This window comes from Phoenix dactylifera, chromosome 18, assembly GCF_051530095.1.
Source record: "Phoenix dactylifera cultivar Ajwa chromosome 18, Ajwa_hap1_PhDact_Kaust_v1.1, whole genome shotgun sequence".
NCBI classification, from domain to species: domain Eukaryota; kingdom Viridiplantae; phylum Streptophyta; class Magnoliopsida; order Arecales; family Arecaceae; genus Phoenix; species Phoenix dactylifera.
The window spans coordinates 9,456,546-9,479,000 of record NC_143207.1 but is presented as its reverse complement, the minus strand read 5'-3'; the positions used below and the strand labels follow the sequence as shown (position 1 = coordinate 9,479,000).

The 22,455-nt window shown below is 38.2% G+C and overlaps 2 protein-coding genes across 28 annotated transcripts in view; one reads left to right on the top strand and one right to left on the bottom strand.

Annotated features, from left to right (window-relative positions):
• Positions 1 to 22,455, top strand: part of LOC103718236 (kinase superfamily protein) — a 94,197-nt gene that overhangs the window by 14,064 nt on the left and 57,678 nt on the right. For 14 of the 27 annotated variants that reach the window (XM_088714541.2, XM_088714533.2, XM_088714532.2 and 11 more), the window contains exons 7-12: positions 196 to 269; positions 6,521 to 6,674; positions 8,992 to 9,181; positions 12,725 to 12,965; positions 20,940 to 21,097; positions 21,170 to 21,443. In XM_088714541.2, the coding sequence (XP_088570667.2) occupies positions 196 to 269; positions 6,521 to 6,674; positions 8,992 to 9,181; positions 12,725 to 12,965; positions 20,940 to 21,097; positions 21,170 to 21,443 (1,091 nt within the window). The remainder of the gene's footprint in view (positions 1 to 195; positions 270 to 6,520; positions 6,675 to 8,991; positions 9,182 to 12,724; positions 12,966 to 20,939; positions 21,098 to 21,169; positions 21,444 to 22,455) is intronic. The other 13 variants (XM_039131921.3, XM_088714530.2, XM_088714529.2 and 10 more) reach the window with 2 other exon arrangements.
• Positions 13,826 to 15,092, bottom strand: LOC149750900 (uncharacterized). Its single transcript, XM_089928567.1, has one exon. The coding sequence runs from the start codon at positions 14,783 to 14,785 to the stop codon at positions 13,826 to 13,828; it is 960 nt and encodes a 319-aa protein (XP_089784693.1). The 5' UTR covers positions 14,786 to 15,092.

Genomic DNA, 22,455 nt, shown 5'->3' with positions numbered 1-22,455 from the left:
ATTCGGAATGTGTTAATGAATTTTTCATTACAAACATATGAACCAACAAGTTCAATTTACTTGATTTTAAGTTCCTTAAGAATCTCCTTGTTTCATAACATCTGATGTTCAAGGACCCCCTTTTTCTTTTGACTTTGGCTACGCACAAGCTAATTCATTATGTTCCCTTGATATGAATTCCACTATGGCCAACAGATGATGCAATAAGTACAAGTCTTTTACCAAGAGAGTATTTTGACCGGATAACATTGAAGTTTAAGCGATTGTTGGTAAGATCAACATTCTAGCATTGTTTACTTGCATTTCATAATTATATAGTTCTTTTTTCCAGACCTCTTAATGTTCCTGTATGTATTGTGCATCTGTTGGTTTATTTTTTTAAATTAATTTAGCATTTAATTACCATCTATAGAGAAAGTATTCTCTTAATGAGGAATCCATGATCAATTATTATTAACCGCTGTTTAGAATTTGTTATACTGATATTGCGTAAACCAAGGATTTAAATACCATGCACACTGGCTGGTACATGCTGTATGGATGAGGAACCGATATGTGACATCCCCTTGGGACAGATTTTTGCTGAAATATCTTGAAGTAGCACCTAATCAACCTCATACTGCTTGGTATTAAGTGTATTTTTATGCCTTTTCTTCCCTTTTTACTTCTGCTTAAAGCGATTCCTAGCAGTACCATGTGTTGATATGGCACATAAAATATTACGTGCCTATGAATTAACACAAAATTGAACAGAGAAAATGATTTGGCCTCATGAAGATCATGGGTGTACATAGAAAATGTTAGATGAATGTGGGAACTATGTTTCCTGGGTTCCTTTCAGAACACTCAACCCTCGTTAATTATGTTTGCAATAGTGCAAACCACCACTGAATAAGCTAGCTGGAAATCAATAATCTATCCCAGAGTTATATTTAATAGTGCAGAAAATGCAAATATACAAGTTACAAGACAAGAATGTGAAATGACCAAAATTCTGGTTAATCGCAATTGATGCATTGGGGGAGGTATACTGGTTAAAAATGATGTAAATGTTGCTAGCAAGTATATGACTTGTAAGTTGTAACTCAAGTTTACAATTAGATATTTCACCATTTTCGCTACAAGGGGTAAACTAGTAGAAAGGGGGCTCTTTGGGAAGAGGATTGTACAATGAGAGAAGCAAGAAGGTCCATCTACTTCAAATATACAACAGGGATTCTGGTAATTCAATGGAGTTGGACGATGCCTACCCAGTGCCGCAAGGTCAAGGAAGTTGGTTGCTTGATGATGGGGGAGCTAGCGATCAAAGCCCAGGTGAATGGCGATCAAAACCAGGGTGAATGGAGATCGTAACTATGACAGTCCTAAGGTAGCGAAATTCCTGTCGGGTAAGTTCTAACCTGCATGAAAGGTGTAACTAAGGTCCGCCGTACCGGTACCGGTCGGCGTACCGGTAGCGGCCCGGACCGGTACGAATCGATCCCGTACCGGTCCCGTACCGGTCCGAACCGATCACGTACCGGTCCGAACCGGTCATGACCAGTCCGAACCGGTCCGTACCGGTTCTCCAACAATAAACCACAGGTACCGGATTCCACGCTGATTCGGTACCGGTCCTAGGCCGGACCGGTATGTACCGGCCCGTACCGGCCGGTACGGACCGGTACGGCAGACCATGGGTGTAAGTGAGTGAGTGTCTGAGGTTCGCCGTACCGGTACCGAACCCCGTACCGGTGCCGCATTAGTATAAGCGTACCGAATGTCGGTACGGTACGGTACGCGGTACGTCAGGCGTACCGACACTGGCGTACCGATACCGGTTACCATCGGTACGGGTACGGTACGCCCGGTACCGACCTGTACCGATCGGTACAGCATACCATATCTGTAATAATATAGAATTTTTCTCGGAGAGCGGCTCGATTAAATAGACATGTCTGTGAAAATGTAGACTACTTGCACCTAGAATAAAAAGCCCTATGAAGCCTTACTATTCTGTAGGATTGGTTTTGGGCCTTTCCTATGCTGCTTAGGCAGAAGGCAAAGAAGGCCTCCCTCTGGAAGGCCCAAGCCATCAGTGAGATATTGTTCTGGAAGAGCTAGAATACAAACCTTGGGTCAGGACCTATGGGCCAAGGGACATTCTCAGGTAGACAGTTTCTATGGGGTGTAAGCCTCCCCAAAGGTAATGAAGGTGTGCAAGGGAATGGAGGTAATAGGTCATTTCGAGAGAGAGGTAAATCTCATGTTGAATCTTTTTGGGTAAACCTTGCTAGGTGTGCTTCTGAATAATGATTTTGATCCTAGAATTTCTCAAAATGTTAAGCATTTGCAATCCTTTTTAGAATTCGAATGGATTCAGGCTTATACATATGCTAGAAAGGTAATAAAAAAAAGAAAGAACTTCCAATAATTGAAACTCTTAAAAACAACTTGAAAGGGGGATATTCTCTAAACTCTGGTGGAGGGGAAGGTCAATAACAACCTGCTAACATGTTCAACTTAGGCATCATTCCTGAAGATGCTCTTCACCAAATAACCCTGGATTAGGTTATAAAGGAAAGGGAGTTTACTTGATACGGTTGATTGGAAGTTATCAATTTTTGAGTTATATTTTATTTCATTTTATTAATTTCTTTAATAATTTATTCTTTATTAGTCAGGGGTGGATTGGAAATTTTTTTCCAAATGACCCTCGAGACATTAAAAGTCACACTGAGTTTTTTGGTGTCACGTGGCGCAAACTTTATCCAATTTGGATCTTGTTATATCATATAGGACAATATTTGAACCTAACACAGGTTCGAGTTTAATTCCAACTCATTCAGTTTAGATTGGGATAATCAGCCCATGTTCAATGTTTAATTGATATTTAATGACATTTGGCATCAATGTTAGGATTATTCAAGTGTGTTATTTTAGTTAATGCAGCTTGGACCATCAATTCAATTCAAGTTGGTTAGATTCACTTAAATTTTATTTATGATTTTTAAGTTAACCCATGTTCTTAGCCTAATTAGTTTATATTTAGGTGTTAATCTTGTATTCAATTAACAAATTATGTAATGTACAAGTCAATCTTGACACATGCATTGCAAATTTCATTAAAATTCAACTTTAATCACAATTAGCGACCATGACTGATTTGGCGACGTGGTGCTTCTTACCCATTTAATGTTGGTTTTAGCCATTAAACAACTCTTGGGCCGATTTCATGTTATAAAATTTCGTTAATTTGTTTAATTGAAGTTAATTTCAATTAAAGTCTATATTAGAGACTTAAGTATAGAGTTGGGGCCTAGTTTTCTCAATTTAAGTCAATTCGATTTCAAACTACAGGCCAATTTTGTCTATACTAGCCAACTGAGGATTGTCACTTCAAATCCTTAAGCCATTTACCGTAATAACCTTAACGGTTAGAAGATTCGTAAAAAGCCATATTGGTTAGATCAGTAAATTGGCTAAAGTGATATTTTAATTACTGAAATACCCCTCTACTTTGGGCTACAATGTGCCAAGATAATAAGCGTTGCACTATCCTGCCCTCAGGCTTTTCAAGGATTTGTGGTGAGCCATGTTGGTTCACCTTGTAATTTTGGAGAATTTTTTATTTCTATTCATGATTTTGCCCTTAGTTGCGAGACTTTAATACTTAGACAATTTTGCTTGTGTCTTGGACTTGGGTTTGAACTTGAGAACCATTAATGTGATTTGGGCTAGCCAAGTTACAGTTCTTATTTATGTAATGGCTTAATGAGTGTTGACCAACTTGAGTGCACCCTCTTAGGATCCTAGATCGATTCAAGTTGGTGTGACCGAGCCAACTTGCAACATAGTTGTGAAAAATCATAACTCTGTCATCAGCTTCAACCTTTGGATGATGGTAGGGCTGAAAACGGATTGGATACTGGTTATCCATATTTGTATCCATATTTTTTGACGAATATATTTATGGATACGAGTATTAATTGGACACCAAAATTAGTATCCATATTTGTTCTAAACAAATACACATATAAATTGGATATTAAGTATATCCATATTTGTCATGAGCGAATACGGATACAAATAAGATGCTAGTTATATTCATATTTTTTCTATCCAAATATAGATATAAGTTGGATTGGATATTATTCGGATATAAATCGAATTTTTAGCAGAACTTAATGATGAAAGCTAATGTTAATTATAAAATCATAAAAGATGGTAACAAGGTTCACCGTCTTAGTACTAGACTCCATACTGCTACCATTCCTATTACAGTGTCGGTATGTGGTATGGTATGGTAAAGTTTAGCGTACTAAATGTCGGTACGGTATGATACCATATACCGGTTCAACACCGGTAAAGTACGATACCATATACCGGTTCAATACCGGTACGGTACCATGCGCCCGATATGGTACGGTACCGAACGATACGGTAAACCTTGGATGGTAATGTAATTCGTTATGCAGATTGCATGCAACACAAGATAATTAAATATTTAAGATATGGTTATTAAATCCGTATGGAGATCGATATGGTCAAGTGTCCAAGTTACTAGTTTGACTAGATTTGTATTTGAATATTAAAAATTGAAACCATTTAAAATAAAAAATATAATATAAAGAATACCAATAAGTTTTTGCATCAAATATTATCATTACTTTTGTTTATAGCATAAATAAAAGATAATCATGATTTATCTAGTTTTTTAGAGAGCTTGTAAGAAAATTTATAAATAAATGTAGTAGGACATAGAAGTTGCTAATATTTATCAATATTTTAGTCAATAAAGTTTTGAAAATATCTATAATTAAAATTTCATTTTTATCCAAGAAAAATATTTATTTTTTATGGAAAACAATGATTAAAATATGAAATATAACAACATATGTGGTGAAATAGTTATTTATTGACCTGAATACTTTTCAATAAGTTAAAAGAACGACCTATATAAATTAGATACAATCTTGTGGTCTGGTGGTGGGTTGTTTGTGTTTTAAATGAGATGTTTGAGGTTCAAATCCTAGGCTTTACAAATTATTTTAGACAACTTTGTACCTTAAAAGATGCATTCTGTTATATAGATATCTGAATATAAATCTCGAAAAATCAAGCATATCTGAATCTGACCCGTATCGGATATGGTTGGATTATATCCGAACTGCTTTAGCCCTAGATGATGGGCAAGGGTTCCTAGATTTCTAGGTCATGTAAACCCTATACTAGCACTTTGGCAATGGGCATTCACCTATTGTCAGAACAAGAGAAGCCGTGGATTGATCTTGCTCGAGTTTTCAGTCTTGGTCTTTGTTAAATTTCATACTTGATCATTTTTTTCTAATGGGTTAGGTTAAAGTCTAATTCAAAATTCTAGCAAAGTTTTCCCTTGAAGACTTCAAGATTATAACCAGAGTTCATGAAAGCTTTGGTTTTCTTGAGTGGGAACTCATGAAACCGTAGTATTTTATGGCATCTCATAGAGACACCACAAAATTACTGGTAGTTAACCAGTCATTTTCATCCAAGCATCGGAACCATTGTATTTGCAACCGGATGAAGGTAGGGCTTTCAAACCCCACTTTGTAACTCCACAAGCATCTTTGCAGCAGAGAATAGAGAACATAGAGTTCTAAATTTTAGTGGATGGATTGAACATGGTGACTCGAATATGGTTTCCTTTCCCTTTTGGAAGGAAGAAAGAGTTCTCATTGAAGGGACCTTGAGATCAGCACAGTAGCAAAAGTCTCAAAGCTAAGTGGGCACGACTTATCTACAAAGCCAATGCTTTTGCCAGCTTTATATTTAATTATGAAAGTACTTTAACTTGTAAATGTATCCATTTATATACTGATTGGAGTGTAATAACTAAATTTAAGTGGGTTTTTTTGTTTATTCAGGGGAGGGACTGTCATCAAGTGACAATCCTTGTTCATTGTTTATAATGAATGACCTCGTTGCCCCCCTGCTATCTGCAGGCAATCCTGTTGAATTGATTCTAACTGGGTTTCAGCCCAATGACATGCAGCAGTTCCCCATCATTGGAACCACCTAATTTCTAGTGCAATTCTAGATGATTGCTTATTAGATAGTCGGTGAACCGTAGGCCAACTTCAATGTTTTGCACCCGAATTCCTTCCGTGACTCCAGATCAAACAGCTCTGTTCGGTGAAGTCTAAACAGAGTGTGTAAATTTCATCCAGTAGTGCATTGCTGGCAAATGATCTTAACGGGCCTGTACGTCAATTTAACTTTACTATTAACCTTAAACAAGTCAATCCTTTTAATTCTGGGATTTATTTATGTAGAAGTGGATAGCTTATATTGGAGTTTATATTCTTTCAGTTATCAACTTAAAGTTGGTAACTTTATCTGATTTGTGATTGCTTGTGTAATGCACTATTGGATGTTGATAGCTCTGTCCTTTGTAGTCAGGTCAATGTGCTTCATTGATTATTCTCTGATGTATTTTCTTCCATTTTTCAAGGGAGTGCTTGACATGTTTAATCATTATTGATGATTGCTGTTCATGTAGGTTGAGACAAAATTCAAGAGACTAGGTTGCTTCTATCTGTCTGAAAATCTGAATGAGAACATGGAATATGTTTTCCAAGCCCCAAAGGAATATCACGAAGTTGAAATGCCTGACTTGTATAATGACTTAGAAGAACCTGTTGTTTCTTACCATGGTAAGTGTTATTCTTTATTTTTATTTCTGATTTAGACTGTTCTACAAGGTAATAATTTGGTTCCTGTTACGTTCTGTTGGTCTTTGGCTTGGAAAGTTAAAAGAGTCAATGGGCTGTACTTGAGCAATATAAGCATCAAATGGTTCAACCTTGGTCGACAAAAAAAGCGTATTTGTTCTCAAAGTCTTTTGAAAGTAAATGTTAGGAGAAATTTTGCAGGTATCAGAGATTTAAGAAATCTTACTTGTGGCTCTAGTCTCCCAGTTTATAGTATATTTTCTTTTCTGTTATTTAGTTCTTATCCAAAATGTTCTAGATGTGGTGAATTTTTGATTGTTTAGAGTTATAAAAGGTAACATTGGTGTTCTTTGCAGAATCAAAAATATTGTCTTCTGGTTGTACATCTCTCAACCTTGGTGTCCATGTGCATTGACAAGTTTTAAGAATTGTTGGAGTTCTATTGAAGGGAAAGAAAGAAGCCAAGTTTCAGCCTTTTTTCTTCTCCTTTTCCATCCCATTTCTCCATATTTTTCTTCATTATTATCCTCTGCTGCTTTTCTCATGTGTCTACTGGTTTATTGCACAACAGATCAATTCTAAGCACAGATTGGGCCTAACCTGATTTAGGTGCCAATTTCTTTACCTATTTGATTTCATGTTTTCCTGGAGATCACTTTTTTCTTTAATCCTCTTTACTTAATAGGTTTCTGTCAGTTTCTGAAATGCTGTTGCTCCTACCTAAAATTCAACCATAGGACAACATCAAATTGTCTTTGGAAGGCCTGAAAGCTCTCAATTATAATTCTATTAAATAATAGTTATCTAAACTCAAGGCAGATCTCTTATGCATCTGTATATTCTTTATTACAAAGTTGGTTTTTCTTGTCCTGTTTTCTGACAATGGATTACGAGTTGTAAGTAATGGGAAACCTAGTATATCCTCGCCCTTAGGTAAGCAAAGAGTGGTGTGTAATCAGCAACAGAGTCATCTCATGCATGATTCTTAATCTAAGTTTCTTTATCAAGTTTTCCATTATAGTCAGGCTTCATTTGATGGTGGAAACTCATAATTTGCTTGTTGATTTACTTCACTCAATATTATTGTACTGCTGAGGGGACAACATGATATGCATACAGCTGTGGATTCTCTAAATGAGTTGATCAGAGGATTTGTTGCATGCATCCACTCGGAATGTCCTATTAAGAATGTTAGTGATAATTACCTAGGCTAATAAGAAGTGGAGAATCTATACCCTCTACTTACCTAACAGAGGGACGAGGGCTCTCTCTCTCCACTTCACCACCGGATACTGTATGGAAAATAACTAAAGATTTCTTATTAGGAGGAACGAACGATACTGTATGGGAAATTCAGAGAAGCAAAGAGAAGGGTGAAGGAAGAGAAGCATAGAGAGTTAAAGGGAATGGGGCCATTGTTATTATATCGAAACCGTTTCACATGAAAATTTTTGGTTGGCTATGGAGCACAACTCATAGCTGAGAAGGCTTCATGGAAGAATCTTTCAAGCTAGCATCCACACTTTTTCTTTACGAAAAATAGTGCAAGAACATGTAGATCAAAATTTATGATTTTGCCCCTATAATTATTTGTTTCATGCAATGCTGTTTGTCCATCAATTTGGCAAGTATATGGGCCACACTTGAATAAAGATAAGACTGGCACAGATCTTGTTAATAGTAGCACATCCAAGAAACAATGCATGATCTTCCAAAGTTTATAAGAAATCAGTTTTGGGCTACCTCAGGTTTCTTCTGTGGTAGAATAAATTGGTCAGATTATATCAGTGATTTTATATCATGTTTTTGTGATGAGCACAGACAGCAAGTCTATGCATTTACTTCTTTGCACTATCAAAATGTGGACAGAGCATGAAAAATATCTTTGTAAGAATGCTATTTAATAGAGAACAAGATAATATTTTTATACTTTTTATTCCATGTCAAAATTTGTATATAGGTTATATAGGTGAGGACGTTTATCTAGGCCACTGTATATTGGTAGTCATAACTGTGTGAAGCAAACATATCACCTTCTAAATTTTTCCCTCCATAAAGTCTCATGTAATTTTAGCATGATATAAAAAGTTTAGATCACTGTATTCTAAAGATGTTAATGGACTATTACATGATTTCTTATCTATTTACTTTTTTTTGTTATTACTTTAATGCCACAGTTCTAGGAAGTTATCTCATTCACATTATCTTTATTCTTTTTAAGAAAGGGGTCCATTCAGCTATATTTGCAGTTTGCTTTTGCCCACTTGGTGGAATTACATCCTTTTATTTTAATGTTCAGGTGGAGGCCCTTTAGAACGGTATAAGGAACAAAAATTATGCTGGCATTTTGGGATGCATGATGGAGACAAGGGCCAATGCACTAGTCCTGAAGTTTTCGCTAAGTTTCTTGGTTTGCTTGATTCAATTCCTTACAGTGATACTGGATTCAACACTTCAGAATCATTTGGCTACAAGATACCTGATTTTAGGTAGATCATTTTTATCCTTTTAGGATAGCCAGTATCTATTCACTAAATGGTTCTTTACCAAGTAATGCTTGTTTGACTTTCGACAAACAATACTCAGGTAGCTAGTTAACTAGATGGCCTTTTATATTTCGTAAATACTAGAATTTGTAATGGACTTGATGTAGAAGGCAAAATCATCTGCAGTATGGATGGATCCATGTGATTTCTCCCCTTCAATGGGAATCAACTGATGAGAGGAGATAGAGAAGGAAGAAGCAAGTGGAGATGAAATACTTTTGATCATTTAATCTATGATTTTTTAATGCATTGGAGTCTGTCTAGAAAAGTTATTTTTGCTATATTGAAAATCATGGAATTTCAGGCACAAAAGTTTTTCCAGTCCCTTCTGCTGAATCCTTTCCAGGCATCCTGTTCTCATCTAATTCTCACTAATGCAGAAAAATCACAAGGACATTGCAGCTGGTTACTTATCAGCCCCTAAGTTCAACTTTTATGCAAAAACCCAGGTCTGACCAACCCAATTGGGTTGGCACAGTTTCCTCTAACTTGTGCTGGAGTTACAGCGGTAGTAAATGCCAACCTGATATTGAATTTTTGTTGGGACAAGGATGAATCACATAACTAAGAACCAAATTATGTTTTTTTTTTTTGCATTAATCAATTTGCAGTGCTTTCATGCTTTTTCTGTGAAGAAGAAGGATGATTATGCTTTTCTCTGTCATCAGTAATCATGGTAAAGACATATGACTCCATAATTACTACTTACAATATGAGATTTTTATCTTACTAGAAATATAGTTTGTGTTACTTTGTGTAATCAACAAAGGACGATAAAAAAACGAACTTGTCCATTTTCTCAAACATCTCAGATATATTAGAGAGAAAAATTGGGTGATACAGACAATCATGTTAGGATTGTGAAATGATTTTTTTTCTTTTTTTTTTTCATTCTAGCTATCAGTATTCGACAAAAAAGGATTATTTTTTTAAGGATATAAAGATTTAGGCCCCATTTGGGAATGCTTTTGGAGAGCTAGAAAATGTTTTGTGGCTCTCCAAAAGCACTTTTGAGCCATTTGGTGGTGTTTTGTAAAAACAATTGAAAGTGTTTTCTCGTTCCCTAAAATGCTGAAAATCATCTACTTGAGAGAAGCTCTATTTTAGAGCTTTTAACCAAAAGCTTTACTTGACTGAAGCTATTTTTGATTTAATGAAATTTTCGTAGCGACCAAAATACCCATGCTATTATATTATGTTATAGTATTACATTATTATATTACCTTATATTATAATAATATTAATTATATTATAATGGTATATTACATTATATTACAATATTATATTATATTAATATTATATCATGTAACAATATTTTAATATGTAATAATACATTACTATATCATATATTCTCATATTTTATTTTTACTATATAATATTATATTAAATTTTATTATAATAATATAAATATAATATTATATTACATTATATAATGACATTATGTTACAGAAATTCTGGTGGGATGTCTCATAGGACCGTTTTGCCATTGTTTTACTTTTAGCGTCTTGATCGGGCACATCTTGGGACATCCTATGTCCCAAGTGTCTGGATGGGAGAGGACGGGATGGCTGTGTCTCGTTCCATGGGCCAATCAGGATAGCCCCATCCCATGAAATTTAAAAGCTTGATAATAATATTATACTATATAAAATATTTTAATATGCAATAATATATTACTTTATTGTATTATATTATATAATATCATATCATATTATACTATTATAGTATACTATATAATATAATAGTATATTATAATAATATTATATTATAATTTTATGATACATTATATTACAAATCTTATTTTACACATAATAATACTATACTATGTAATAATATGTTACTATATTATATTTTATTATATTATATCATATTTTATTATTATACTATACTAGATAATGTAATATAATATTATATTACATTATAATAATATTATGCTATGTAATAATATTTTAGTATGTAATGATATGCAATATGACATTATATTATATTATACCATACAATACTATGCAATGTTCTTTGTTGTCATTTTGTCATACTAAAGTACTTTTTTAGTTAGGTTACAAAATAGATGTATAAGTTCTACAACACTTCAGAAATGTAGTTACCAAACATCAAACAGTTTTTTGTTAAAAGCTCTACTAGCTAAAGCTCTATTTCCAAAAGCTCTACTTCTAAAAGCTCTACTTTCAAAAGCTCTACTTTCAAAAGCTCTACTACCAAAGAGAGCCTTAGAGATAGACATTTCAAACGCAGCACTAGAAATTTTTTCTTGTTTCATCTTACTATGCAATGTTAGAATCCATACACCTATAGATGAGCATCTAAAATGTGATTGTTGAGGTTGATGTCTGGTAATCTATCGAGAACAGAGTTAACATGCGCATGCCGAAGGCAATATAATGTCTGCACTTATGAATAATGTAATAGAGAATAGATTGAGTTGGTATGTGCATGTGACATGGATTATTGTCGGCCTTCTTAGTGAGAGAAGCTTGAATTTGTATAGGTTATAACGTATGGATAGGAAGTTGTAAGAGAGTTTTTGAGAATAACTTTATTTGAACTAGGGCATGGTTTGAAGTCTTGGTTAGAACTCCAAAAAAAGGTTCAGTTTCACCCATAACCAATCCAAAATTTTGGTTAACACTAACCTATGGAGACAATATTTTTTATTTGAACTAGGGCATGGTTTGAACCTTGGTCGTCAGAGTTTTGGTTAACATAACTTATGGAGACAAAGTTTACCATCCATAGATGAAATTTGTGCCACCTTTTTTTCATTTGTATTTAAATTCCAAGAAACATTCTCCCTCTCTCTCGAAAACAGCAAGAATTTTCCAAGTACTAAAATTAGAAGCATTGGAATATTGAGCTCCAAAAAAGGTAGAATTAATTTTTTGATGTAGGATTAGGTATCCTAGTTCTTATATCAGACATCATACTTTTCTATTGTATTGTCACTAAAAATAAAAAATGATATAGAACTTAAGAACATGTGTGACATGTTTTTTTTTTTTCTCTTAAAAATGTAATTTTTTGTTTTTTCTTCTTGAAACCATTGAAATTGTACAACCAATTGTTGCAAACAATATATTCTAAAATGTTATTTATTGTTATGTTCTCAACTTGCTTTGTTTCTTTTTCCTGGATTTTTCCCTAATTTGATATTTTTGGTTAGAAATGCCAAAACTGGAGCCAAATTGCGAGTAATGCAAAGCATAATTTGGCCTGGCCAAAATTAAACCAAAATTAAACCAAAATTAGAACCATAATTTAATTTTTAAACCTTTGATGGAGGTGTAGTTGTTGACAGGGGGAGTTGGATAAGCAAAATAATTAGGCTTGTCTTGCTAGTATTATTCTAGATTCTAGAATCTATTCTTTCATGATGTTCAGTACTTTTTGTGTTGATACTTGTTTTTCTGATTCATCTTGCTCTTTCTTTTTTTATTATTTTTTAAATTTGATTATCTTATATGGATTTAGGTATATACTCAAGAGAAGGTTTGATCGTGGATCATATGGTGAAGTTTGGTTGGCATTTCATTGGAATTGTTCTCAAGATGGTGCTGCATCTGATCAGCTGCATAAGAATCCATCTCATGTTGCTAGTTGTCTACATCTTGATCCAAATAAGTGCAACATGAGTACAAATACCAGTTCATCTGATAAACATTGCTTTACTGATTCAAGTGATGATAATTTGTTTATTTTGAAGCGCATAATGGTAAGATAGTCAATGTACTTGTTATCGGCCAATCTTAGTGCTTTATTACATAGTTCACTTGAAATTTGAAATTTCCTAACATGTTTAGTCTTTAGTATTCCTTTATTATTGGTTTGTGGGTTATTTTTGTTGTTGGTTTTAGATTCCTATGATGTGTTGGCAAATGATTGTGCGAATCAAGGGTTGAAGTATAGGTACAGGTTCCTGTATTGGTATTTTACTAGTATATATGGATCGGTATGGTACAATATCATACTGGAACAAATACAACTCTTGGGGCTGGAACCACAAAATAGAGGTTAAATACCTTGTGTCAATATGGTACCAATACTGGGATTTACTGGACCAGTACCTTATAAGTACAATCCAGTATGGACTGATGTATACTGGAACTTAAATCCTGCTGCAAATGTTGCTTGCTCATGAAAATTAACTAGTATTATTTACTAGTAAAACTTCATTGGTTCCTATGACAGCAAAATTGATTTTGAATGTTTACGGTGAACAAGGATTGAAAATCAAGCATACCGGCTCTATACTGGTCCTAAGTCAGTAAATACAGACCTTTACCCAAGGTTCGCGGTACCGATCGTACCGACGTACCGGTCGGCTCCGGTATCGGTACGGTACCGTTGCCGAACCGAGCCGAACCGATACCGTACCGATATGGTACATTCAGCGACTCCATCGTCGTTTTTTTTTTTTGGAGTTTTTTGGATGTTTTTATGTTTAGGTTTAAGGTTAAAACTAGATGATGCAACTTATTACTTCCAAATGATTCAAATAATGAGATGAAGAACATAAAAAATTTTCAAATTAAGATACAATCAATTACATACGTTTAAATCACTCTCGAATATCTAAAATCGGGTCGAATGGCGATGCTTCTCGTCAATATCTGGATCATCAGCATAATATGGAGGCAGATCAACCCATCCCTCTAACCAAGCGGCATTGTAGTCTTGTATGCTCAATCCTCGAGGAATGCGCGTTGGATCATAAGAACTTTCGGATCTCTCGCTGAAGCTCTGGCTCTGAGAGGTGTCTTGATAAGGGGCCCATCCGAATATGCCGGCACTAAAATCCGATCCGTAAGATCCTCCGGGCTGCGCAGGATAGTAGCTACCGGAAGATGACTCCGATGCACCATATCCATAGGCTGGCTGAGGCCGCGGATAATAGGAAGACTCGGAACTTGATACATCAATGGATTCGACTCCATATGGAAGGTCATCTGCAGCTGCATCCTGGCCTCTTGAACGACCTCGAGGAGCTCTTCTTCGATATGCAATGGTATCTGACCGGCCTATATCAGACGGCCTACCGTGGTCCGTATCTTGTGTAGCATGTGTAAACTGAGACTCACCGGTGTATCGAAAACCTCCCTCCGGCTGTGTCTCATAACTAGTACCATACTGTCCTCCACTTCCTCCATGGCTAGTAGATCCATCACCACCAGAATCTTCATCGCTGCTGGTCCAAGTCTCCTCGACACTCTCCATTGGGGCCCTTTCCTTTTCTTTTCTTGTTTGTTGGGATTTACGCCCTCCTGATCGAGTCGACTGGGTAGTAGAGCGTCCTCGTCCTCGTCCTCGCATGAGAGGATCATTTCTCTGAACGGGAGCATCGTACCAGTCATGCGGTGACTGGCTCCCCTCTAGCCTCGTCATATCAGCTGTAGGAGTGCGTGGAATGTTGCGCTCAGCCCATTGCTGTGGATCGACCATAGCCTCGGTGGCTATGATACTGGCTGGTCGTCGAGGCGATCCTGGCTCATCAAGCTCGGGCTCCTGCTGCTGGGCCGCAAGCCAGTCGAGCATAGGATTATCATCATCATCTGTAAAAGTCCTATAGATGGGATCTGCATACTTGAGCTCCACTTCCTCTTGAATGCATTTTAGCCTCAACCGTAGATTGTAGTGCACATAAACTAAGTCGTTGAGGCGCTTTTGTGTCAAACGGTTCCTTTGTTTGCTGTGGATGAGGCCGAAGGTGGACCAGTTGCGCTCACAGCCAGTCGAGGAGACCGTTTGGGAGAGAATCCGGATAGCTATCCGCTTAAGATTTTTTGCGGATCCGCCAAAATGAATCCACCATTCAGCTGCAAAAATATTGAAGATAATTACATTTTATATATATGATGGCCTCATAGTTGAAGATAATTCAAATGCAAAAATGTCTTGCAGATTTGTATTGTACCTGGATTCATAGTTGTCTTGCTCACGACAGCTGATCGCTGTCCAAAGCTGTGGCTACCCTCTCTAAATAATTTGGTCTGTGGAAAGAAGCTTGTTGTACTATGTCAATAATATAAGATCTGATATATTTACATATGTTACTAAATCATAGTTACCTCTTCTATACATAACGCGGCGACTTCTAGATCAGGCTCCATCTTATAAATAACATTACGCAGAGCATGAAGAAGTTCATCATCCATACCAATTCCACTCTCGTACTGAAACCGGGGATTCAGATAGTATGCTGCACATAGATGACACCATCTTAGTATAACTATACAAATATATCAATCAGTATAATTATCAATATTATCGCTTACCTGCTAGATGCAATTCCCTACCCATTTGGGCTCCCCACCGCCGCTCAATGATGTCGATGTACTCCTGGGCATGGGCTACATCTGCCTCCATGATCTGAGCCTTTGCCTTCTCTATCATGTGATACAAAAAGTCCATCTGGGGATACCTCTCGCTATCCACGGCCCGCAGCACTTCATATAATTGTTTGATAGCCTTGACTATCGCATTGGCCCGCTGCCAGAATGACTGCCTGCTTATCAAGTCTTCCATCCTGCTTCCTTCAGTGCCGGCCTGGGCATATCTACTTTCCTGCCACTCGGGACTAACAAACATCTGACGTAGGGCTCCTTTCTTCTCGATAAGGCTATCAAGTGCAATGTAATTCGTAGCAAACCGTGTGACTCCTGGTCTAAGAATTTCTCCCCCTGCATACCTTCTCATTAACAAGTATGGCTATAAATATACCTGGTGATGCGTTGGGCTATCTCCACCGTATGTTGCACCCTACGGATCTTTCCAATATCCATCAGGATGAGGTCGATGCAATGTGCAGCACATGGGGTCCAGAAAATTTGTGGTCGCCGCTCCATCAAGACCTGCCCGGCCAACTTATATTGCGGTCCGTTATCAGTGACGACCTGCACGATATTCTCCTCTTCAATCTGATCAATCACCTCCTCCATAAGTCTGAGGATGTATGAGGCGTTGTGCACCTTATCCGAAGCATCAACTGACTTGTGGAAGAAGGTCTTCGTATCACAGTATGTCAGAAAGTTGATGATGGCCCGCTTTGTCGGACCGGTCCAACCATCACACATCAGAGTGAGCCCATATGTGGGCCACTTGCTTTTATATGAACCAATCCAATTCTCTAGCTCCTCCTTATTGTTGTCAAGAAGCTCACCGTAGATGTCCCTCGGACCTGGAGGATCAACACCGGGACCGGCAGTCTGTATGGCAGAAATGGCAGACTTGTAGTATGTATTGTCTGCAGCATTTGCTGGAATGTGGCTGAAGTGGAACCAGGATCCAATAGCTCGCCACATATCCTTCTTCTTCTCCTTCTTCCACATTGTGTCTACTCTTTGCTGCTTCGAATCTCTTCTGGGGAAGGCATGCGGATCTACATCATGGATTGACGCACCTGGTGGAATCCCTCCGGAAGACTTCTTTCGGCTACCAAAACCACCCAGGATAGATGCAATCCGGCTACGTCCTCTGCCCTCGCCCTCCCTGACTGATGTTGTCCTTTGAAACTCTGGATCTTGTCTGCTTCCACCAGAACCGGCGCCCGACTCAAAAAACGAGGGCCCAAATCGAGCCCGATGCCTCGCCACCTCCTCCTGCTGCCATCGATCATCCAGACTCGCCCGCATGGCAGCCTGGATCTGTGCCTCCTCCTCATCTGGACCCTCGACCTCCTGTGACTCCATCAAGTGATAGGAAGGTGCTTCTGCAGCTTGGCGTTCCACCTCCGCTTTCTGCTTGGCAGCCCTCTCCTTGGCTGCTTTGATCTCAGCGAGGTTTTTCCTCATCAGCTGACGGGTGGTCGGTGGGCACTCCGAGCATGCAGATATCTCACGAGAATTACCGGCTAAGTGCTGCTTTAATCTGGTTACTCCTCCTCCTTTGAAGCACTTGTGGCAATAATTGCACTGAAACTGGTGACGTTCACCGAGCATCTTCCCATGCTCCCAGCCAATATTACGCTCTTGGGGTTGCCCTCTCCTTGATGGCTCCATTCCTACGACCACATTAATTTTTTTCAATTTTTATTTTTTTATAATTAAAAATTAATTTTTAAATTTATTAATAAAATTATAAATTATATAAATTCTGTAAAAACAACAGTTAATGTCATCATTAACATCGTCCATATATCAACAACATATAAAAATTTCAAAACGAAATGGAATCATTGAATCATTTCCTAATTTTTGGCAATTTTTGACTTAATTTTTTTAAGCAATTTAAATGAAATATTAAAAAAACAATGCAGGGGAAAGAAATTTTACCTTATTTTGTTTTTGCTGGATTTTTCTTCAAGAAAAACGCTGCTCTCCGACCTTTCTAATTTTTTTTCATGCCTTTGTCTTTGCCTTTCTCTTCTTTTTCTCCTCCTTTCTCTTTGCCTTTCCTTCACTTAAGCTCATGGATTTGGCTTCAGCCTTCAGCATTCGATCGGCTTTTATAGCCAACCGTTGGGTCACTGTGGCACTTTCAAAGTGCCACTGTGAGCCACAGCGCGGCACTTTCGAAGTGCCGCGCGAAGTGCTGCACCAGCACTTTCGGTCGAAGTGCCGCACAAAGCGGCACTTTCGGTCGCATTGCCGCACAAAGCGGCAATTTAAAAGCGCCGCTTTCAAAGTGCCGCACAAAACGGCACTTTGAAAGCTCAAAGTGCCGCACAAAACGGCACTTTGAAAGTGCCACAGTGTGGCACTTTCAAAGTGCCTCTGCCAGAGGAAAGTGCCTCTGGCCAGCGCTGTGGCACTATCATAGTGCCACAGCGCTGGCACATTATTTCCAGCACCGGTGATAGTGCCACAGCGCTGGCACATTATTTCCAGCACCGAACCGGTGTGAACCGAGGGTTCGAGCATGTACCGGTGCGAACCAAGCGGTTCGCACCGGTTCGAGAATGTACCGGTGCGAACCGAGCGGTTCGAGCATGTACCGGTGCGAACCGGCTCGGTTCGCACCGGTATGGTGCTCGAAACATTGGGTCGGAACCGTTTTACACACTGGAACCGGACCGATTCCAGTCGGTACCGGTCCGGTTCGGGCTGAACCGACCGGTACAGGTCGGTTCAGCAGACCCTGCCTTTACCCCTGTTTTTAGCTGAACTAGGCTTTAAATACTCAGCACACTGAATTGTGGTGGATTGGTGCAGATTGGGCCTGAAATGGTCTATTATCATTCAGTCCCAGCTGGTATTAGTTGATAGTTAGCAGCATTTTTTAAGTAATATAGTAAATGTATTCTTTCTTGGTTCATTTGTCAAATCAGTGTTAGTAATAGCCTCTTTTATCTTGAATGACTTTAATCTTTCAATACCATTGGTTAATTCATTGGTTTCAACTAGCCTAATTACATTTCAATTGTTAGTGCAAACATATAGTTTTTCGGTATGGATAAACTTGGAAGTTATCGGACTTCATTTTTTAAATCAAAAGAAACTTCTGCACAGATTGAATAAGATAACACATTTATTTGCAATGCAATTTATTCACATGGTATACTCGTAGCCTATTTTAATTATGCATGTTAAGCTATTGCTCCATAGAGTGGATAAAGGTTTGCCAAGCCTGTACTAGAGGGAGTATCGGCTAGCGACCGGTTTGAGATGGTAGGGGTCTCTATTCTGCCATTCTAGGGTGTATCGATATAGAAAGGTTGGTGAGGGAGAAGAAGAGAGAGGAAAAGAAAGAGGGAGTGAGCGAGAGGGAGAGGAAGGGAGGGAGAGAGAGGGAGAGGGCTCAAAAGCCCTTATTGAAACCATTTGCCTATTTCAATTCGAAATCGGCAAAAAAAATATTGGATCCCCTATTTCGAAACTATTTCAATAAGCGCTTTCGAGCCCTCTCTCTCTCTCTCTCGACCTCAATCTCTCCCCTTCCCTCCCTCCCTCTCTCTCTCTTCCTCTCTCTCCCTCCATTTTGAACCAGGAGAATGAAGTGCTGACAGTCGACTGGTCTAGTTCGGAATGCCTGAACCAGCTTGTTTGGCATGGTTTCGTATAACTTGGTGGATATATTGTAATATTTCACCACATTCATAATTTTCTGAAGTTTCAAATCTTGACCTACCTTTCTGCCCAAAACTATGATGTAGGTTAGAAGACCCTAATTGAAATCGTGATTTAGGTAGTGTAACCACATTGCATCAAAATAATATGTGCCATCAATAGTACTTTTCTTCTTGTTGAGACTTGAGAGGCTAAGAAATATTCCTTGATTGATCATTATGTTTTATAAATGGCGAAGTCTCAGCACCCCCGAAAACCTCTACTACAAGAAAGGATATTGAGTTGAATATGATAACAAAGGGATCAATGATGACTCCAAATAGCTGGGTTTAGCTTCTTGGTTTTAACTTAGATCACTCTGTTCAAGATTCTTAGGGTTAAATATATTACATGTAATACTCTTGATGAATTCAGAGTAGAGAACTTTTGAAATGATTATCCTTTCCATTCCATTCCTGTTCTTTCCATTGCATCTCTAATTCCTTGCCATTTTTATCGAACTAGTTGTATTGAACAAGCAGTCTCGAGTTACAATAGGATTGGTCATGTAGAACAACAGATATGAAATATTTCTATCAGGGTCGGTTGAACCGGTACCGGGCACTATACCAATTGCCCGGCGGCATAAGTCGGTGCGGGTCTGCGCCGTCTCGTGCCGGGCCTGTACCGATGCAGTAGAAAAAGGTGGGAGAGAGGGAGAACGAGATAGGAAAAGAGAGAGAGAAGAGGGAGGCCGAGGGAGGTTGGCGAAGAGCCAACGGAGGGCCGGGAAGCCGCCGCCCAGAGGAGGCTTAGGCCGGAGAGCCGCTGGGAAGCCGTGGAAGAAGGGCTCCGCTCCGGTCCCCTGTTTCATTCGAAACATGGGCCGGAGGGGGCCCATTTATTTTTGGCGTTTTTAAGCGAAAGTCAGCAAACCAATTGCCGATTTCACTTAATTTTTTTATTTTAAAAAAATTAAGTAAAGTCGACAATGGGTTTGCCGACTTTCGCTTAAAAACGCCAAAATCAAAGGAGCCCCTCCGGCCTCTGTTTCGAACGAAACAGGAGACCAGAGCAAGCCCCTCTTCCGCGGCTCCCTCCTCCGCGCGACGGCTCCTCAGCCTTCGCTGGCCGGTCTCAACCTTCCTCTATCTGCCTTCCTCACCCTCTCCCTCGCCCTCCCTCCCTCTCTCACTCTTCTTCTTTTTCCTTCGTCTTCTCCCCCTCCAGCGCCGGTCTAATTTTCTTCGTCAGAACCGTCCTAGTCCGCGTCCGGTACGGCTCGGGACACTTTGAACCGGGCGGCTCGGGACAGTTCCGCCGACCTTGATTCCTATGTTATCTGACTATATGGCAAATATGAAGAAACCTCTTCGGAATAACAAAAAAGTATGCATCGTCATTATGCTGGCATAAAACTCGCCACTATCATTCTTTTTATACTTTTATATAGAATGATTTTCTTGCCCAATTTTTTTTTTTACATATTTAACTACTAATATGATTATTGTATGGTTATTATCAGTATTTAGTTTTCTATTTCATGTTTGAGATTTTGAGGTTGAAATGTCGTATGCCTTTTCATATGCCTCCTTATTATGTACTCATCTATTGGATATTCGAAGTTATTTGTGAAATGCGCGGAGTTTTAATGTCCTTCTCAGTTGTAATACTTGAAGAATGCAAAATACTGATATTACTGTCAGGTGGAGAGAGGGGCCGCTGCTTATTTGAGTGGACTGCGTGAGAAGTACTTTGGTGAACTTTTCTTAAATGCTTCTAAGTCTCCTGGAGGTTTGACAGCAACAGACTTATCAACTGCCTACTTGAAAAATGTGCAGCTTGATTATTCCGATCTGTTAAGGTAGAATATATCATACATGGACGGGTTTGAATATATTTTTGATCCTACAAATAAATTTTCTACTAATTTCAGAATGATGCATGTCAGCTATGAAGAAGGCTTAAAACATATAGCTAGATTTGTGGAATCATTCGAGTCAGAATCAAAGGAAATCTGGCTTGTATTTCGGAATGAAGGGCTGTCACTGTCAAAGCTGATATATACAGCGGAAGAAACAAAATTGGGTACTGGTGGTGAAAGGGATGGAGTGCGAAATATCCAGGTGCTACATCCATCCGCCTGGTGGTACTGGTTGAGGACAACAGAAGCAGGAAAACAAGAAATACAAAGTCTCATATGGCAGTTGGTACCGACTCAACCAGTAGCTGTTATATTTCTTATTACAATCCTCTTTTTGTTCTTCATGTTGATAACTCTCACTAAGCACACTTTACTCTCCATTCATGTCTACGATATTACCAAGTGTTGTCTGTTGAATAATCATATTTTTCATAGATCAGTAGTATCTTGACTATGAGATACTACTCTCAGTTATATATAAATGGTTGAGTATATTAGTCTATATTATTGCCGTATGCTTTAGTGCTTGTTTTAATCTTGATTTAGAAGCTGCTCAGGCTTCAATGAACCAAAGCATATAAGCTTTCAGGTTCAACTTGTTACATGAAAAAGGGTAATGAGCTTGAGTTGAGCTTGAGCAGGTCAAACTTGGCTTGTTTGTCATCTGAACCATGTTTGAATGAGCTTATTATTAATCTAAGCCAAGATTTTAAAAACTAGCATTGATATTGGTGCCAGTTTTTGGTTGAACTGGTACAATATAGGTACGTCTTGCATTGACATATGGTATGTAGTTTTGTCCTAGGATGCCGAAGGTCCCTTTTTTTATTTTTCTTTCGTTTCTAAGGCTTGTTATGCTATGGGAATGATTTTTTAGTATTTTAGTTGCATTTTCAATAGATGTGTGATATTGGAGTGTCGACATCAGTATCGACACTGATTGAGTCAATATACTAGGGATATTTATAATTAAAAATGGCAAGTAAAGTATGGTATTGTAAAAAGAAAAGGTATAATAACTCATTTTATAGTTTTAATCCCAAGTAGAGTACCTATGGCTCTCGTAGATATTCGAGTCATTTGTAGTCTGGACTTTGAACATTATACTAGCCTCGATACTATCTCCATCCTTGTTGGTCATATGATATCTAATAGTAACCTAGGTGTGGCCCTAATATTAGTGCTGTATGTGCATAATTGTAGGAGATCAGGTATCCTGACTAAGGATGGTAGGAGGTAACACCATCTTTGACCCTGGTTGTACCTATAGGAGGGTTAATATGCGAGTCGGATCCCTC

What these genes read in the sequence shown, in the direction of transcription:
- LOC149750900 (XM_089928567.1), bottom strand. Translation starts at nt 14,785, where the DNA reads ATGCTCGACTGGCTTGCGGCCCAGCAGCAGGAGCCCGAGCTTGATGAG.